General features: G+C 54.0%; 1 protein-coding gene across 2 annotated transcripts in view; it reads right to left on the reverse strand.

Moving 5' to 3' along the window:
* The window catches only part of ASIC2 (acid sensing ion channel subunit 2), a 1,003,339-nt gene that overhangs the window by 237,817 nt on the left and 753,456 nt on the right, over nucleotides 1-12,066 (reverse strand). Inside the window, exon 1 of one of the 2 annotated variants that reach the window (XM_007101977.4) lies at nucleotides 4,215-4,925. The exons of the other annotated variant lie outside the window; for it this stretch is intronic. Within the exon in view, the coding sequence (XP_007102039.2) occupies nucleotides 4,215-4,925 (711 nt within the window). Of the gene's footprint in view, nucleotides 1-4,214; nucleotides 4,926-12,066 lie in introns of those variants that run through there. 2 annotated transcript variants of the gene reach the window in all.

Here is a 12,066-nt window from a genome sequence, read left to right on the forward strand (position 1 = left end):
AGCCGTGGCCGCTGAGCCTGCGCGTCCGGAGCCTGTGCTCCGCAACGGGAGAGGCCACAACAGTGAGAGGCCGCGTACCACCCGAAAAAAAAAAAAAAAAAAAAAAATATATATATATATATATATAAAACAATAGCTCTTGAATATTGAGCACCTATGCTGTCCAGGCAGGGGCCGGTCACTGCATACATGTTATCTTCTTCCCAGCTCTCAGGGGCTCAGAGAGCGAAGCACCTGTCCAAGGCACGTGGCTAGAAAGAGGCAGAACCAAAGCCTTAAACTGAGGTCCGCCTGACGCTTCCCCTGACCCGTGCCTCCTCCCAGAGAGCATCACTGCTCCTTACTTTTGGACCTGACTGGCCTCTGTTCGTGCCTGTCCCCAGAGCCTCAGTCCCTCTTCCGAAGCCCCATACCCAGATAGACTGGCCTCATGGTTCTGCATCCTGCCCACTGGGAAGGCTGCTCTCCTCCACCCCCAGGAAAACCCAGAGTGGCCAGTGTGCAGAGCCCAAGGTCCATGGCTGATGCCAGGGAAACCAAGCGGGCGTTCAGAAGCGGAGCTGCTTTGTCTGACCGCTGAGTGATTTACCCTTGCACAGCTGGGACAAACATACAGAGGAGCTGCAAACAAATACATCCTGAACGGCCTGCAGACTAAAATCCGACTCACCCCTGCCCAACACTGTGCTCTCCCCTGCCGGGTTTATTTCCGGACCATGAGACCAACCGGATAGAATGAGACTTTGGGGCACATCTCCCCACTGGTCCCCCTGGAAGCCCACTCCTCACCTGTGGCACTTCCTCATTAGAAATGCATTCCACTGGTGTTCCCTGGAGAAATTAATCCAGGAGTCTTGGAGGACAACAAGGAGTCTTGGGGTTACCTGGGGAAGGTCTTCATTCCCCAGATCTCTCCTTAGCACTTACTATACATTGGGCTCTGTGTTGGGGGCCGGAGATGGCAGGGAAGTCAGATCTGATTCCCACTCAAGTCCAGAGGGGGAGACACACAGACCAGGAGGTGTGGTGACACGCATACGTGTGAGGATTGACACCTAAACGGAAGGTAGAGGGCAAAAAGAGGAAGGCATCAGTTGTTTGGTGATGAGGGGAAGTGGTGGGTAGTCAGGAAAGGCTCCAAAGCAGCAGAAACCCCAGGGCTGGATGATGGAGGATGACGAGGTATCCCCAGGCAGACAAAGCAGCAGGGTGGGGCGGGGTGCACTTAGGGTAGCAGAGGAAGGCAGAGAGAGGCCTGAGGAGCGGGGGTCCATCTGCTGTCAGCCGTTTGGCAGAGCTTGATATGTGGTGCCAGAGAGGGCGTGGCCAGAGGGCGGGCTCAGGTATAAGACCGGGCTCAGGTATAAGGCCTGAGGAACTTGGACCTCATTCCCAGGACAGGTGAGTCACTGAAGGGTTTTAAGAAAGGGGGTGCTATGCTTTGAGTGGACCTCTAGAAAGACTGCTCTGACTATAGTGCCGAGGGTGGATGCAGAGGGCGGGGAGCACTGAGCTGGAGGCCAAAGACCACTTAGGAGGCTGGTGCCCTTTAAAGGCAACATTTTTATAGGGACCCAGCACAGTCTGAAGAGCTCCCTCCTCTCTATATGTATGTAAACACACACACACCCCTATATACAAATACAGGCACAGCTGATGTGGTGTATATACTATTGTTATCTCTACTAGATGGAGTAGGAAACTAAAGAACAGAGAGTTAGTTAAGTCACTTGTCCAAGGGCACACAGAAAGTGGTAGTCTCAGGATTTGAGCCATCAGTTCAGCTTGAGCGTTCATGCTCTTAACCACTACACTATAGTGTCACTCCGTCCAAGATGACCAAGGATTGGGACAGGGTAGCATTGTTAAAGGAAAGTATTCCTGATGGGCCCACTGTATATTAGGGGCTCCTCTGAAATAGCTTTTGGCTTCCATGGATAGGGGGGGGGGCAGCCTTTAATTCTGAGGCGCCTGGGAAAAAACTACAGCATGAAATGTGAAGGAGCTGGAAACTCCCAGGACAGGGCCATGATATGAAGCCACTAGGGGTCACTTGAGTCTCCAGGAACACATACCTTTGGGGAATGGAGGTAATACTTTTGCTTCGGTGGGTGTGGGCCTGCAAATTCTCCAGACACAGGAAGGTAGGGTACAGGGCGTTCAGAGAAGGCTGTGCCCCAGTGAGAAGAACCCTGCTTTCGTCAACTCACAGCCATTCCTTCCAGGGAGGCTGAGGTCAGGTGACTCCTGCAGGTGCTACGTGCTCTGTAGGCCCCGTAACATGTGGCCAAGGCTAATACGCCCTGGGGCAGCCCCACTTTCCACTCTCCCAGCCATGCTCCCAGAAGGGATAGGATTTGGAGGTGGCTGAGGGCTAGAGGGCTACCCAGGGGTCCTCTGATAGAAGAGAGGTCCAGGATCAGAGAGGAAGGTTCCACGTGGCTTCTGTGTGATACATTTGGTGGTATGCAAAGTTGGACTTTGAGCTTGCTGGCTCTGTGCTTTGGACAGCATTTTAGAGCCTCATATGCCTCATCTTTAAAATGGGAATAAAATTCTGCCAAAGCAGGGCTGTGGCGAGTGTCAAAAGTGAATTCTGGCTGTTAGCCCACGATCCACACTTTGTAAAGCCATTGTCAGATGTGCAGAATTTTCCAAGTGTTGTACGACTTTTGGAGTTGGAGCTGCTGGTACTTGAATGTAACACTGAACTTCAGTCCAACTCTAGGGGCTGCTAGTTAGTGGTCAGCCAAAGAACAATAAATAATAAGGGATCGCGAACGAACTTCGGTTCTTCACCTTTGTGGATGGAGCTCAGAATTGTGTTTGAAGTCTGGGCGAAGTCACTTAGAAGCATATGTTAACAGCACCTCCTGCTTGCTAAGGTGGGGAAACCACAAGGTAGGTATCCTTTAAAAGCCAGCTGAAAAGCTCAGGAAACAAGGGATATTTTGGGAGTGGATAATTCACAGCTACGGTATATACAGGCTTAAAGCAAAGCAAGGAGGGCAAGACTGAAGCCAGGGTCACCATCCTAGCTGAGGACTAGCCCAGTCAGCCAATCAGAGGCCTGGCCTGATGGACATCTGTGCCAACACCTGTTGGAACCAGAGCATCTATTTACCATCCCAGAAAAAGCATTGTCATAGATGAGATTGTCAGGAGTGATGCCTAACGCTGGTAAAATCACCATCAGAGCATTACAAATAAACACACACACCAACATTCCCTGCACTAGTGGAAAAGCCCAACCCCCCGCAAGGGGCATTTACACACGAATGGCTGGACAGGCTCCAGCCACGCTGAGGCTTGCCACCGGAACTCCTCCTAGGCAGACCACACAAGGCAGAAACCTTCTGTCCGACAGCTGCGTTATCCAGACCCCAGCCTGGGGGAACCAACAGCAAATGGTTTACAAACCCTGAGCACAACTTCTCTTGGCCATGGAGGTTCACATCATATCTCTGCCATGCTGCTTTCCCCACTGCAGGGCGCTGGTTCCCCTAGACCGGAAGACCCATACTCACACCTTGGGGGGTCAAGGGCCCCAGCGGTGCCCGCCACAGCTCAATCCCCAGGTAGCTTAAGACACAAACGCTTTCGAAAAGTAGCACAAGGGGCTGCTGCCTCTCCCACCAAACCAGCTACTGCTGCAGCGATGGCTGGTATTCTGGGAGTTTCCTCCAAAGTCCCCCTAGATTGGAAGTGTTTTGGAACTCTCAAGCCATAAGCTGCTTAGGGTCCCAAGCTTGCTTAGGGCCTCTACACGATTCTCGCAGTGGCCCAGTTTTTGAAGAGCTTCCTGTTGGTTTTCCCAAAGACAACAAGCCCACACTTAAGACATGCTTCTCTCTCTTCATCCCAGACACAGGGTAGCCACCTGGAGCCCTGGGGACCTGGGGGGTGAGATGGGGGAGAAGGGGAACTGGTATTCCCGGAGGGGACCATAACCAGCAGAGCGGAGGGGCTTGGGAGCTGACAGTGCAAGGAGAGAGGCCGGGACAGGGGAGCCAGGCGACTCCTCCTGCAGTGGTGTCCAAGTCCCCACAACCTGGAGAAGACTCGGGGTACCTAAGAGTGGGTTCAGCCTCGACCTCGTGGGCTGATGCCGCCGCCAGGGGCCTGGGGTCCAGCCCCGGGGGGCGGGGAGAGCCGGCCGGCGGCCTTCCGACTCGGGAGATTGGGGGAGCGGGTCCGCGCGGAGGGCAACTCACGGAGGAGAAGTTGTGCGGGCCGCAGAGCTCGCCGCGGTACTTGCAGGAGAGCAGCATGTCCTCCAGCTGGTGGCCCAGGCGGTCCATGAAGGCGGCGCTGATGCCCTCGAAGTGGCGCGGCGGCAGGAAGAGGCGGAAGTCGGCCAGTTTGCGGAACCACTGGCGGCGCGGCTCGTCCCCCCTCAGCAGCTCGCTGACCAGCGGGCGCGCCGTGCGGTTGGCCAGCAGCAGCCCGAGCCAGTGGCCGGCGTAGTAGAGGTCCCCCTTGGAGAGGCGCGGGAAGCGCAGCGGGTTGTTGTTGCACACGGTGACGGCGGGGAAGGGCAGCTGGCGGCTCCACTCGCGGTGCACCCGTGTGTGCGACGGGAAGCTGAGCCAATAGAGCAGGCGGTTCGAGGACCAGGACAGCAGCAAGCCGAGGGACGTGCAGAAGGCCAGCACCCACAGCGCCCGCCGCTGGAAGGAGCCCCCCGCCGCCGCACGCCCCGCGCACATGTGCCGCAGCCCGTGCAGTTTAGCGCGGCTCAGCGACGGCCGCCCCCTGCGGGCGACCCCCGGCCCCTGCAGCGCCCGCTCGCGCTCGCGCTCGCCGCCCCGGGGCCGCCCGGCTGCCGCCACCGCCGCCGGCGCCGGCTCCTCGCGGGCCATGCGGAAGCGTCCCGGGCCGGTGAGCGCGGCCGCGGGCCGCCCGGCTCCGCCACTCCAGCTCATTCATTCAGCCCGCGGCTGGCGGCAGCGGCGGCGGCCCCGGCCGGGCGGAGCCGCCATGGGAGTCCGCAGCAGCAGTGGAAGCAGCAGCGGCAGCCGCTGCGCGCAGCCCGCGCCAGGGAAGCGTGCGCCCGAAAGGAGCTCCGGTGGCGCGGCATGCCCGCCCGGCGCCGCCACCGCCGCCTCCGCGGGCGCCCGCCCGGGACCGAGCCCGCCTCGGCCCGCCGCCCCTGGCACGGGCCTCCCCGAGCGCCTCCCAGGCTCTCCTGGCCCCGAGTCCTCCTGGCGGACGCCCGACGCCGGCCACTACCTCTGGAGGGGCCCCGCTGGGCGCCGCCTCTCCGGTCCCTAGGCGCTGCGCCCGCCTCCCCTCGTCTTGGATGTCGGGGGACCCTGAGCTGAGTCCCCCTGGCTCCGCCTAACCCCAGCTTTTACGCTGGTCCCGGGAGAGCAGCCACTCGGCCACCAATGCCTGATTCGGACACCGCCAAGGACCCCACCAGCCCGGCCGGTGGCCCGCGGTGCTGGGACACGGGGCGGAAGGCGCCGGGGCACGAGCGCCCCCAGAGGCGCGCGGCGGCTCCTGGCTTGGCGGTGGGGTGGGTGTGTACAGGGGTGAGCGGTCGCCCAGCTGGCTGCTGCCCTCTTTCCCTTTCCTCCGGGACCCTTCTCACTGCTCCTCGGGCTGCGCTCGGCTGAGACCTGCTAAGGCTCCCCCAAGTCCAGAGGCCGCGCCTCGCCTGGGGCTGGGGGCGTCTCAGGGTCCTGCCAGTGGCTGCTGGCCGCTGGGCTCCTTCAAGGGTGCTGGCCAGAGGGAAGTGTCTCTTCTCCCGCGGCTCTCCGAAGTGCCTCGAGTCTCCAGAAAAGCCCGGTCTCGCCGTGCCTTGCCTCTTCTTTTTCCTGCCCCGGTGCTCCCGGAGCTGGGGACTGAGGAGCCCCGGCTACACCTCTCGGGGGTGACCCGGACTCGCTGCTCCGCGCGCCCGGCTCGTCTCGAGACTCCCAGCCCCGCGGCTCCGGGCGGGCGGGGCGGCGGCGGCGGCGGCGGGCGCCGTGCGCTCGCGGAGACGCGGTGCTGACGCGTGCGGCCCCTCCTGGCTGCATTTTAATTCCTGGCCACTGTGGCCGCTGCACACCGAGCGGGAAGCGTTTTGCCGGAGCCGGCGGCGGGGGGTGGGGGGTGGGGGGGATGAGCTGCACAGACGTGCCGCGCTGGCGGGAGAGATGTGGAGTAGAAACGCTGCGTTTATGTGGGCCGCGTGTGCATGAGTGTGAGCACACTTCGGACTGTGCGGTCTGGACTGTCGACAAGCTGAGCCGCTGTCTAGTGTGAGCATTTGAGCAAGTGTGTGAGTGGGGCGTCATGCACTGAGTGTGCGTGTGTGCGTGTGAACGGGCATTTCTGTGTATCTGGTGAATGTGAGCCTATGTGCAGAGCTGTGGCTCTCTGAAGGTGTGTGGTGTGTGTAGGACAGAGTGATGGCTTGTATGCTCTACGTGTGTGTAAGTGTGCATGTAGGCGGTGGGAGGCGTGAACGGGCGTGTTGACGTGTGGGTGGATATCGGGGTTTCTGGATGTGGTGTGTGGTTGGTGTGTTTTGCGTGTGTGTGTGCTGTGTAAATGAGTATGTGTGTTGAGGTGCGGGGAACACTCACTGGGTCTCTGGCAGGTTGGGCTCGGTGGGGCAGCCCTGCCCCTGGCCTGTTAGCAACTTCCGGTGTCCTCCAGCCATTTCCCCGGTTGGGTGCGCTGCTCAGCCCTGGCGCAGTCCACCAAGTGCAGCCTTCCTGGGTGGGCGGCAGGGAGGAGGATGACTTCCGTGGACAGGAGACTCCATCTCTGCCATTCTCATGGCGGGGTTCCTACAGCTGGTTGGCTGATGATGTCACCTTTCCCTCCTGGACAGGCTCAGGGTCTGCCACTAAGCCCTGGGTACTTTTGGACACTTTCATTTAGCTTTTTAAAATATTCTGCCTCGGCGTGTTTGGGAGGATGGGTGAAGCATGCAGTGTACTGCTAACTCCATTTCACACTAGACTTGGGAGGCCAAGTACTTGCCCAAGGTCAAACTGCCCCTAAGTGGTGGATCAGGATTCTACACCCAGGTCCCCGAAGCCCTGGTTCTTTCGACTGCGCCACGGGGCCTTGCAGTTTGCACTCTCTGGGCCAGGCGCCTTGAGGCCAGGGCTGGGGTCTTGCTCTTTGCCTGCCCCGCGTGGTGTATGGTAGGTCTCTTCCCGTATTTCCCAAATAATTGACTCACTGAGGCCTCACTGGATGGGTAACACTTCCAGCATTATTACTCCCTGGGATAAAGGAGTTCCGTAGACATTTTCCAGAGAGTAGATTGTGATGGTGGCGGTGAGGGGAGAGACAATGTGAAGGGATCCTGAGGGTGGGAGGGCACTCCAGTGAAGCTGGGAGATTTGGAGTTTGGAGGATTTGAATTTGGGCCTGGAGAGGCGTTTCACCCATTTTGTGATGATTTATTAGAGGTGGTCCAGGTAAGTCTGTTGAATGAGCATCAGGTGTCTGAGCGGTGCTGGGTGGGCTTTCCCTCCCCACTGACCTGGAAGGTATATGTCAGCATGGCAGCCCCTGCATCTGGTCTCTGGAGACGGGGATATCTGAGCCCCCCCCCGCCCCCACACACACACACTCCTGGAGGCTCTTCTCATTCACCTGGGGAAGAAGCTATAGAAGTTGGGCTTTGCTAAAATTCTGCTTTGGATTCGGTTCCTTGAAGATATCTGTTGCTAGCTTTGGGGGGAAGGTTCTGAATCTGCCAGTTTTATGGGGCCTCTAACAAAGGCTCACACACCAGTGCTTCAGCCTGGTCCCAGCAGTCCTAGGCTGGTGTGTGGGGGGGTGCCACATTGACACATATCCAGACCAAGGTGGGGCGACCTTGTGAGCTCAGTGAAATTACTGATGAAGCAGCCAGGGCAAGCATGCGACATCTTCCAGCATCATAGCCCTGGGGTGGCACGAAAGTCTGTCTTGTAGAAACCTTTAAGACCTTGTATGTTTCTGATTTGTTCAGCTGTTGTGGGCTTTTTCTTTCCTGGCATTTTCCCCCTTGAAATGTACACATGCTGCTTTTGGTTGCCTGAGTGTCTTCTCTGCCATGGTTTTTACTGTTAATTCTCCAAATGGGTCACTTTTGCAGAGAGAGGAAGGATATCCTGCATGGGCTTCAGGGGTCTCGGCACAGAAATCCAGAGACAGACACAGGGATGCCTAGCGATCCCAAGTGATCGATGGCTTTCTTTTTGGCACATGCATGCAGTGCGTTTCCCACACTGCCTGAAATCCCCCCCGCCCCGCTTTCTCGACCAATACTTTGACCAGCTCTGTGAAGTTCTGCTCTTTTCTCAAATCCCAGCTGAAGCATTGCCTCCTAGGTAACTGGATTGATACCTCCATCATAGCCTTTGTATAGCACCTTGTCACTGTGTGTGTCTAGGCTTTTCTTCTGGACGTGAGCCCTTTGAGGACAGGGACCACATCTCATTCACATTTTTGTCTCTATCTCTCAGCACAGTGCCCTGGCACCTAGATAAGACACACCAAAATGGGGAAGAGGAGAAAGGAACTAAGATTTCTTGACTATTTCTGTATGCCAGGCAACTGTACCAGACACATAAACATATTTAATTTCTTATTCCAACCTTGCAGGGGGGGTATTTTTGCCCTCTTTTTACAATTGTTGAACCAAGGGCATGGAGAGCAGGAATTGAACTCAGCAATAACTCATTCCAAAGTCCAAGATTTTCCTTCTCCATCATGCTTCTTTGAAAAGTATTATGATAAATAATAACAATAATAATAATAACATAAATGTAGGACTTCCTAATCACTAGGACTTGTTCTAAGTGACTTACATTAAAAACAAGTGTCATAAGCATTCTAAGTTTTTAATCCTCAAAATAATCCTACTAGGCAAATGCTGTTATTTTCTCTATTTCGAAGAGGAGGAAGCCTTACCACAGAGAGGTTGAGTTACTCAACCTAAGCCACACAGCTTAATCAGGAGAGCAGCCTTTCAATGCAGGTAGTCTGGCTCCATCCCCTGTGCTCTCAAACCCTACCCCATACCATCTCAGCCCTCACAGCTGCACTGACACAACAGCTCATGTGAATTAGCTTTCCCATCCTTGCAGGCTCACTTGGCCAGAAAAACAAATTCACGAGGCAGTGCATGAGTTACCCCATGTGACCTATCCACCAAGAAGTGTGCATTTAGCATTGTGATTTCCCAATAATAAACTTTTAAGAAAATTTCCCTTTTCCTGTTTATCTCTAAAACATCTGTCGCTCCACACCCGGAATCCTGGCCTCCTGTGCGATGTTTGGGCGCCAGCCAGCCCACATTCTGGTGGGTGACCACCACCACCAAATATAAGCTCTTCTCCCATTAAGTGAGTTTGTTGGGCAGGAAGGTCCATTTAGGTCAATGTGATTTTCTGTTTTTATAATCCAGTTGTAGGAGCTAATACTTGTTGGCTTGATCGGGCTTCACTGGGTCCCCTGATATTCCTGCTTACCCCCAATCTCTACTGCTCAGGGGCTTGGTATTAGAAAGTATCAGAGGTACTACTTAACCCTGCTCTTTGGAATCGCTGCTACACACCCGAACAGCGACAGTCCACCGGTAACTGATTCTATCCCAAAACATCTGGCAGTGTTTAAAGCTTCCTTTCATCAAACTGGAATCAGACTCTTTGCAAATGTCTCCTAATTTATCCCCGGGAGCCACACAAAATAAGTTTGATCTTTCTTTCGCATGGGAACCCTTCAAAATACTTTATAGAATCAAAGTATGTCAGGGGTGAAAGGGGCTCTAGTAGGCTGCCTTCTAGCAAACTCTTCAAGAAAGTCTTTCTTCTCCAGGTTAAACACCATCAGTTCCTTCACTTGTTTCTCCTGTACTTTCTGCTCTTGGGATGGGATCGCAGATGTCGATATCTTTAAAATGGTCCCATACCCATTGGTATGAACCCACCAAGCCCTTTACTCTGGACCTGGTCCATCCGGGCCCTGATCTTCCTTCTGATGGTCGTGGGATCTTATCCGCCACCCTCCTCCACCCCTGGGATTTAGTGTATGTGGCGGGTGTGGAGGGGGGAGAGGGGGCAGTAACGATGGGCTCTTGGTGTCTTTGCTTAGGATGCGGGGCACACTTCCTTTTAGGACTCATGGTGATGAGTCAACACTCCTTCTAGTCTCAGAGTTCACTGCTTTTAGGGGGCAGGTGTGCTTTTGTGGTTCTGTCTGTGAATGTAAAGAGCTCGCTTTTTCTCCTTCTTTCTCTGTCTTTCTTTTTCTGTCTCTGTACTGCTCTGGGCTCTCTGTCAGTCTGCTTCCCTCTCTCCCCCTCTTCTCTTTTTTCCTTCTCTTCTTTTCCTCCCTTTCTCCTCTCCCCAACCTCTGCCTGAAGCCTAGCAGTCCCCTCTGCTACCTTCTTAGCCTGTGCTACTGGTGGCCTCTGGGTGCATAGAGGTGGCTGCTTGTCACAGGACCTCAGCCAATGTCCAGTAGTCATGGTGGGAGCTCCTGCACTGGTGGAAAGGGCAAGGAGGACTTCACCAGGGTTTTGGTCACTGCATGCCTCCTTTCCCATCCATCCCAGCCTCCCTCCATGGGGCTGGCACTGGAGTTGCTGTTCCATTTTACCTTTTCACGTGCTTCAGCATTTCCACTGCTTCTCCCGCTTCTTCCGTGGCTTTCTTATTTTATACTTGGCCCCTCCTGGTTCTCTCTTCTTCTGGGCTCCTTTTTAGGTTCTCCAGATTTTTTTTTTTTTTTTTTTTGCATTTTTGGTCATCCGCATTTTACTGGAGTTCAAGCTCTCAGCTGCTCATCCTTCACCAGCACTAAATCCCAGAGGTAAGAAGGCAAACAGGGGCCCACAACTACCAGAAGAAAGATCGGGACCGAAAGGACCAGGTCCAGAGCAGAGGGCTGGTAGGTTCATGTTCTGCTGAAGCACTGTGCTGCATGGTAAATAGCAAATCCTGAAAGATGGGAGGATGTAATGTAATTGAACCCTTTCACTCTCAGAGTAGAAAGCAGAGGTCCAGAGAGGGGAGTGGCTTGCTATAAATCACACAGGTGGATACCGAGAAACACAGGACCAAAATCCAGATTCCAACTTCAGGGTCATTCTCTGCTCACCCTATGGAATAACTTTTCGACCACCCATTTTGAAATCAGCAATGTATTCACATGGTCAAAAAGGACAAAAGAGTAAACAGTCCAGTAAAAAAATCTCTCTACCCCTAGCCTCCCACGGTCACCCATCTGTCCTCCTTGGAGGCACCTAATGCTATCAATTTGTTGTATAATCTATTAGTGATACTTATGAATATACATATGTGTGTATAGTCTCCATATGTTTTCCTTTTCTCACGCCAATGGTTGCCTTCTGTGAATGCCATTTACTAGAGTAATTGTATTCTATGTTCTTCACACCTTTTTTCTCTGTATTTGCAGTTATTTTATGGTTGCCTTCCTCTGGCACCTCATTCCAACTCCTGTTATTTTCCTCAACTTCTCATTTCACATTGTCCTGCTCTCCCATCCAAAAAGGACAGTGGATCCTACGACAAGGTGGTACACAGAACTCGCCGTTTTATTATCAGATTTTCCGTTAACTCTTTGCTAGATATTCTGATGGATGAAAGCTCTTGTGTGGATAATCTCAAACATCAGATAGTGCAAATATATTTCCATTTGCCTCTGAACAGTATTACATGATGCATTTGCACAGGATTTAATTTTCTGGTCAAATTTAATTTTAATTTTCTTTAAACTAATTATAATACACACACACACACACACACACACACACACACAATTGAGTGCCCTCAGCACACAGCTCTTGTTGGTTTGGGAAAGTGGTCCAAACGTGCATTGGTTGGCAGAGAAAACCAGTTTGGGATTCAGAAGTTTCTGTGACTAATAAAGAGAGTGGGTAAGACACACCATGGAGAGAACCAGAGGGTGTCAGTGCCAAAAGTGATCTTAATGAGCATGTGGTTAAACTTAGAAGAGGAAATTCATATACAAAGTTTAGTGACTTGCCCCAGTCACTGGGAAGTTGATCTTATGATGGTGATGATGATGATGGTAATGGTGATG

Source organism: Physeter macrocephalus, chromosome 14 (assembly GCF_002837175.3).
Source record: "Physeter macrocephalus isolate SW-GA chromosome 14, ASM283717v5, whole genome shotgun sequence".
NCBI classification, from domain to species: Eukaryota; Metazoa; Chordata; class Mammalia; order Artiodactyla; family Physeteridae; genus Physeter; species Physeter macrocephalus.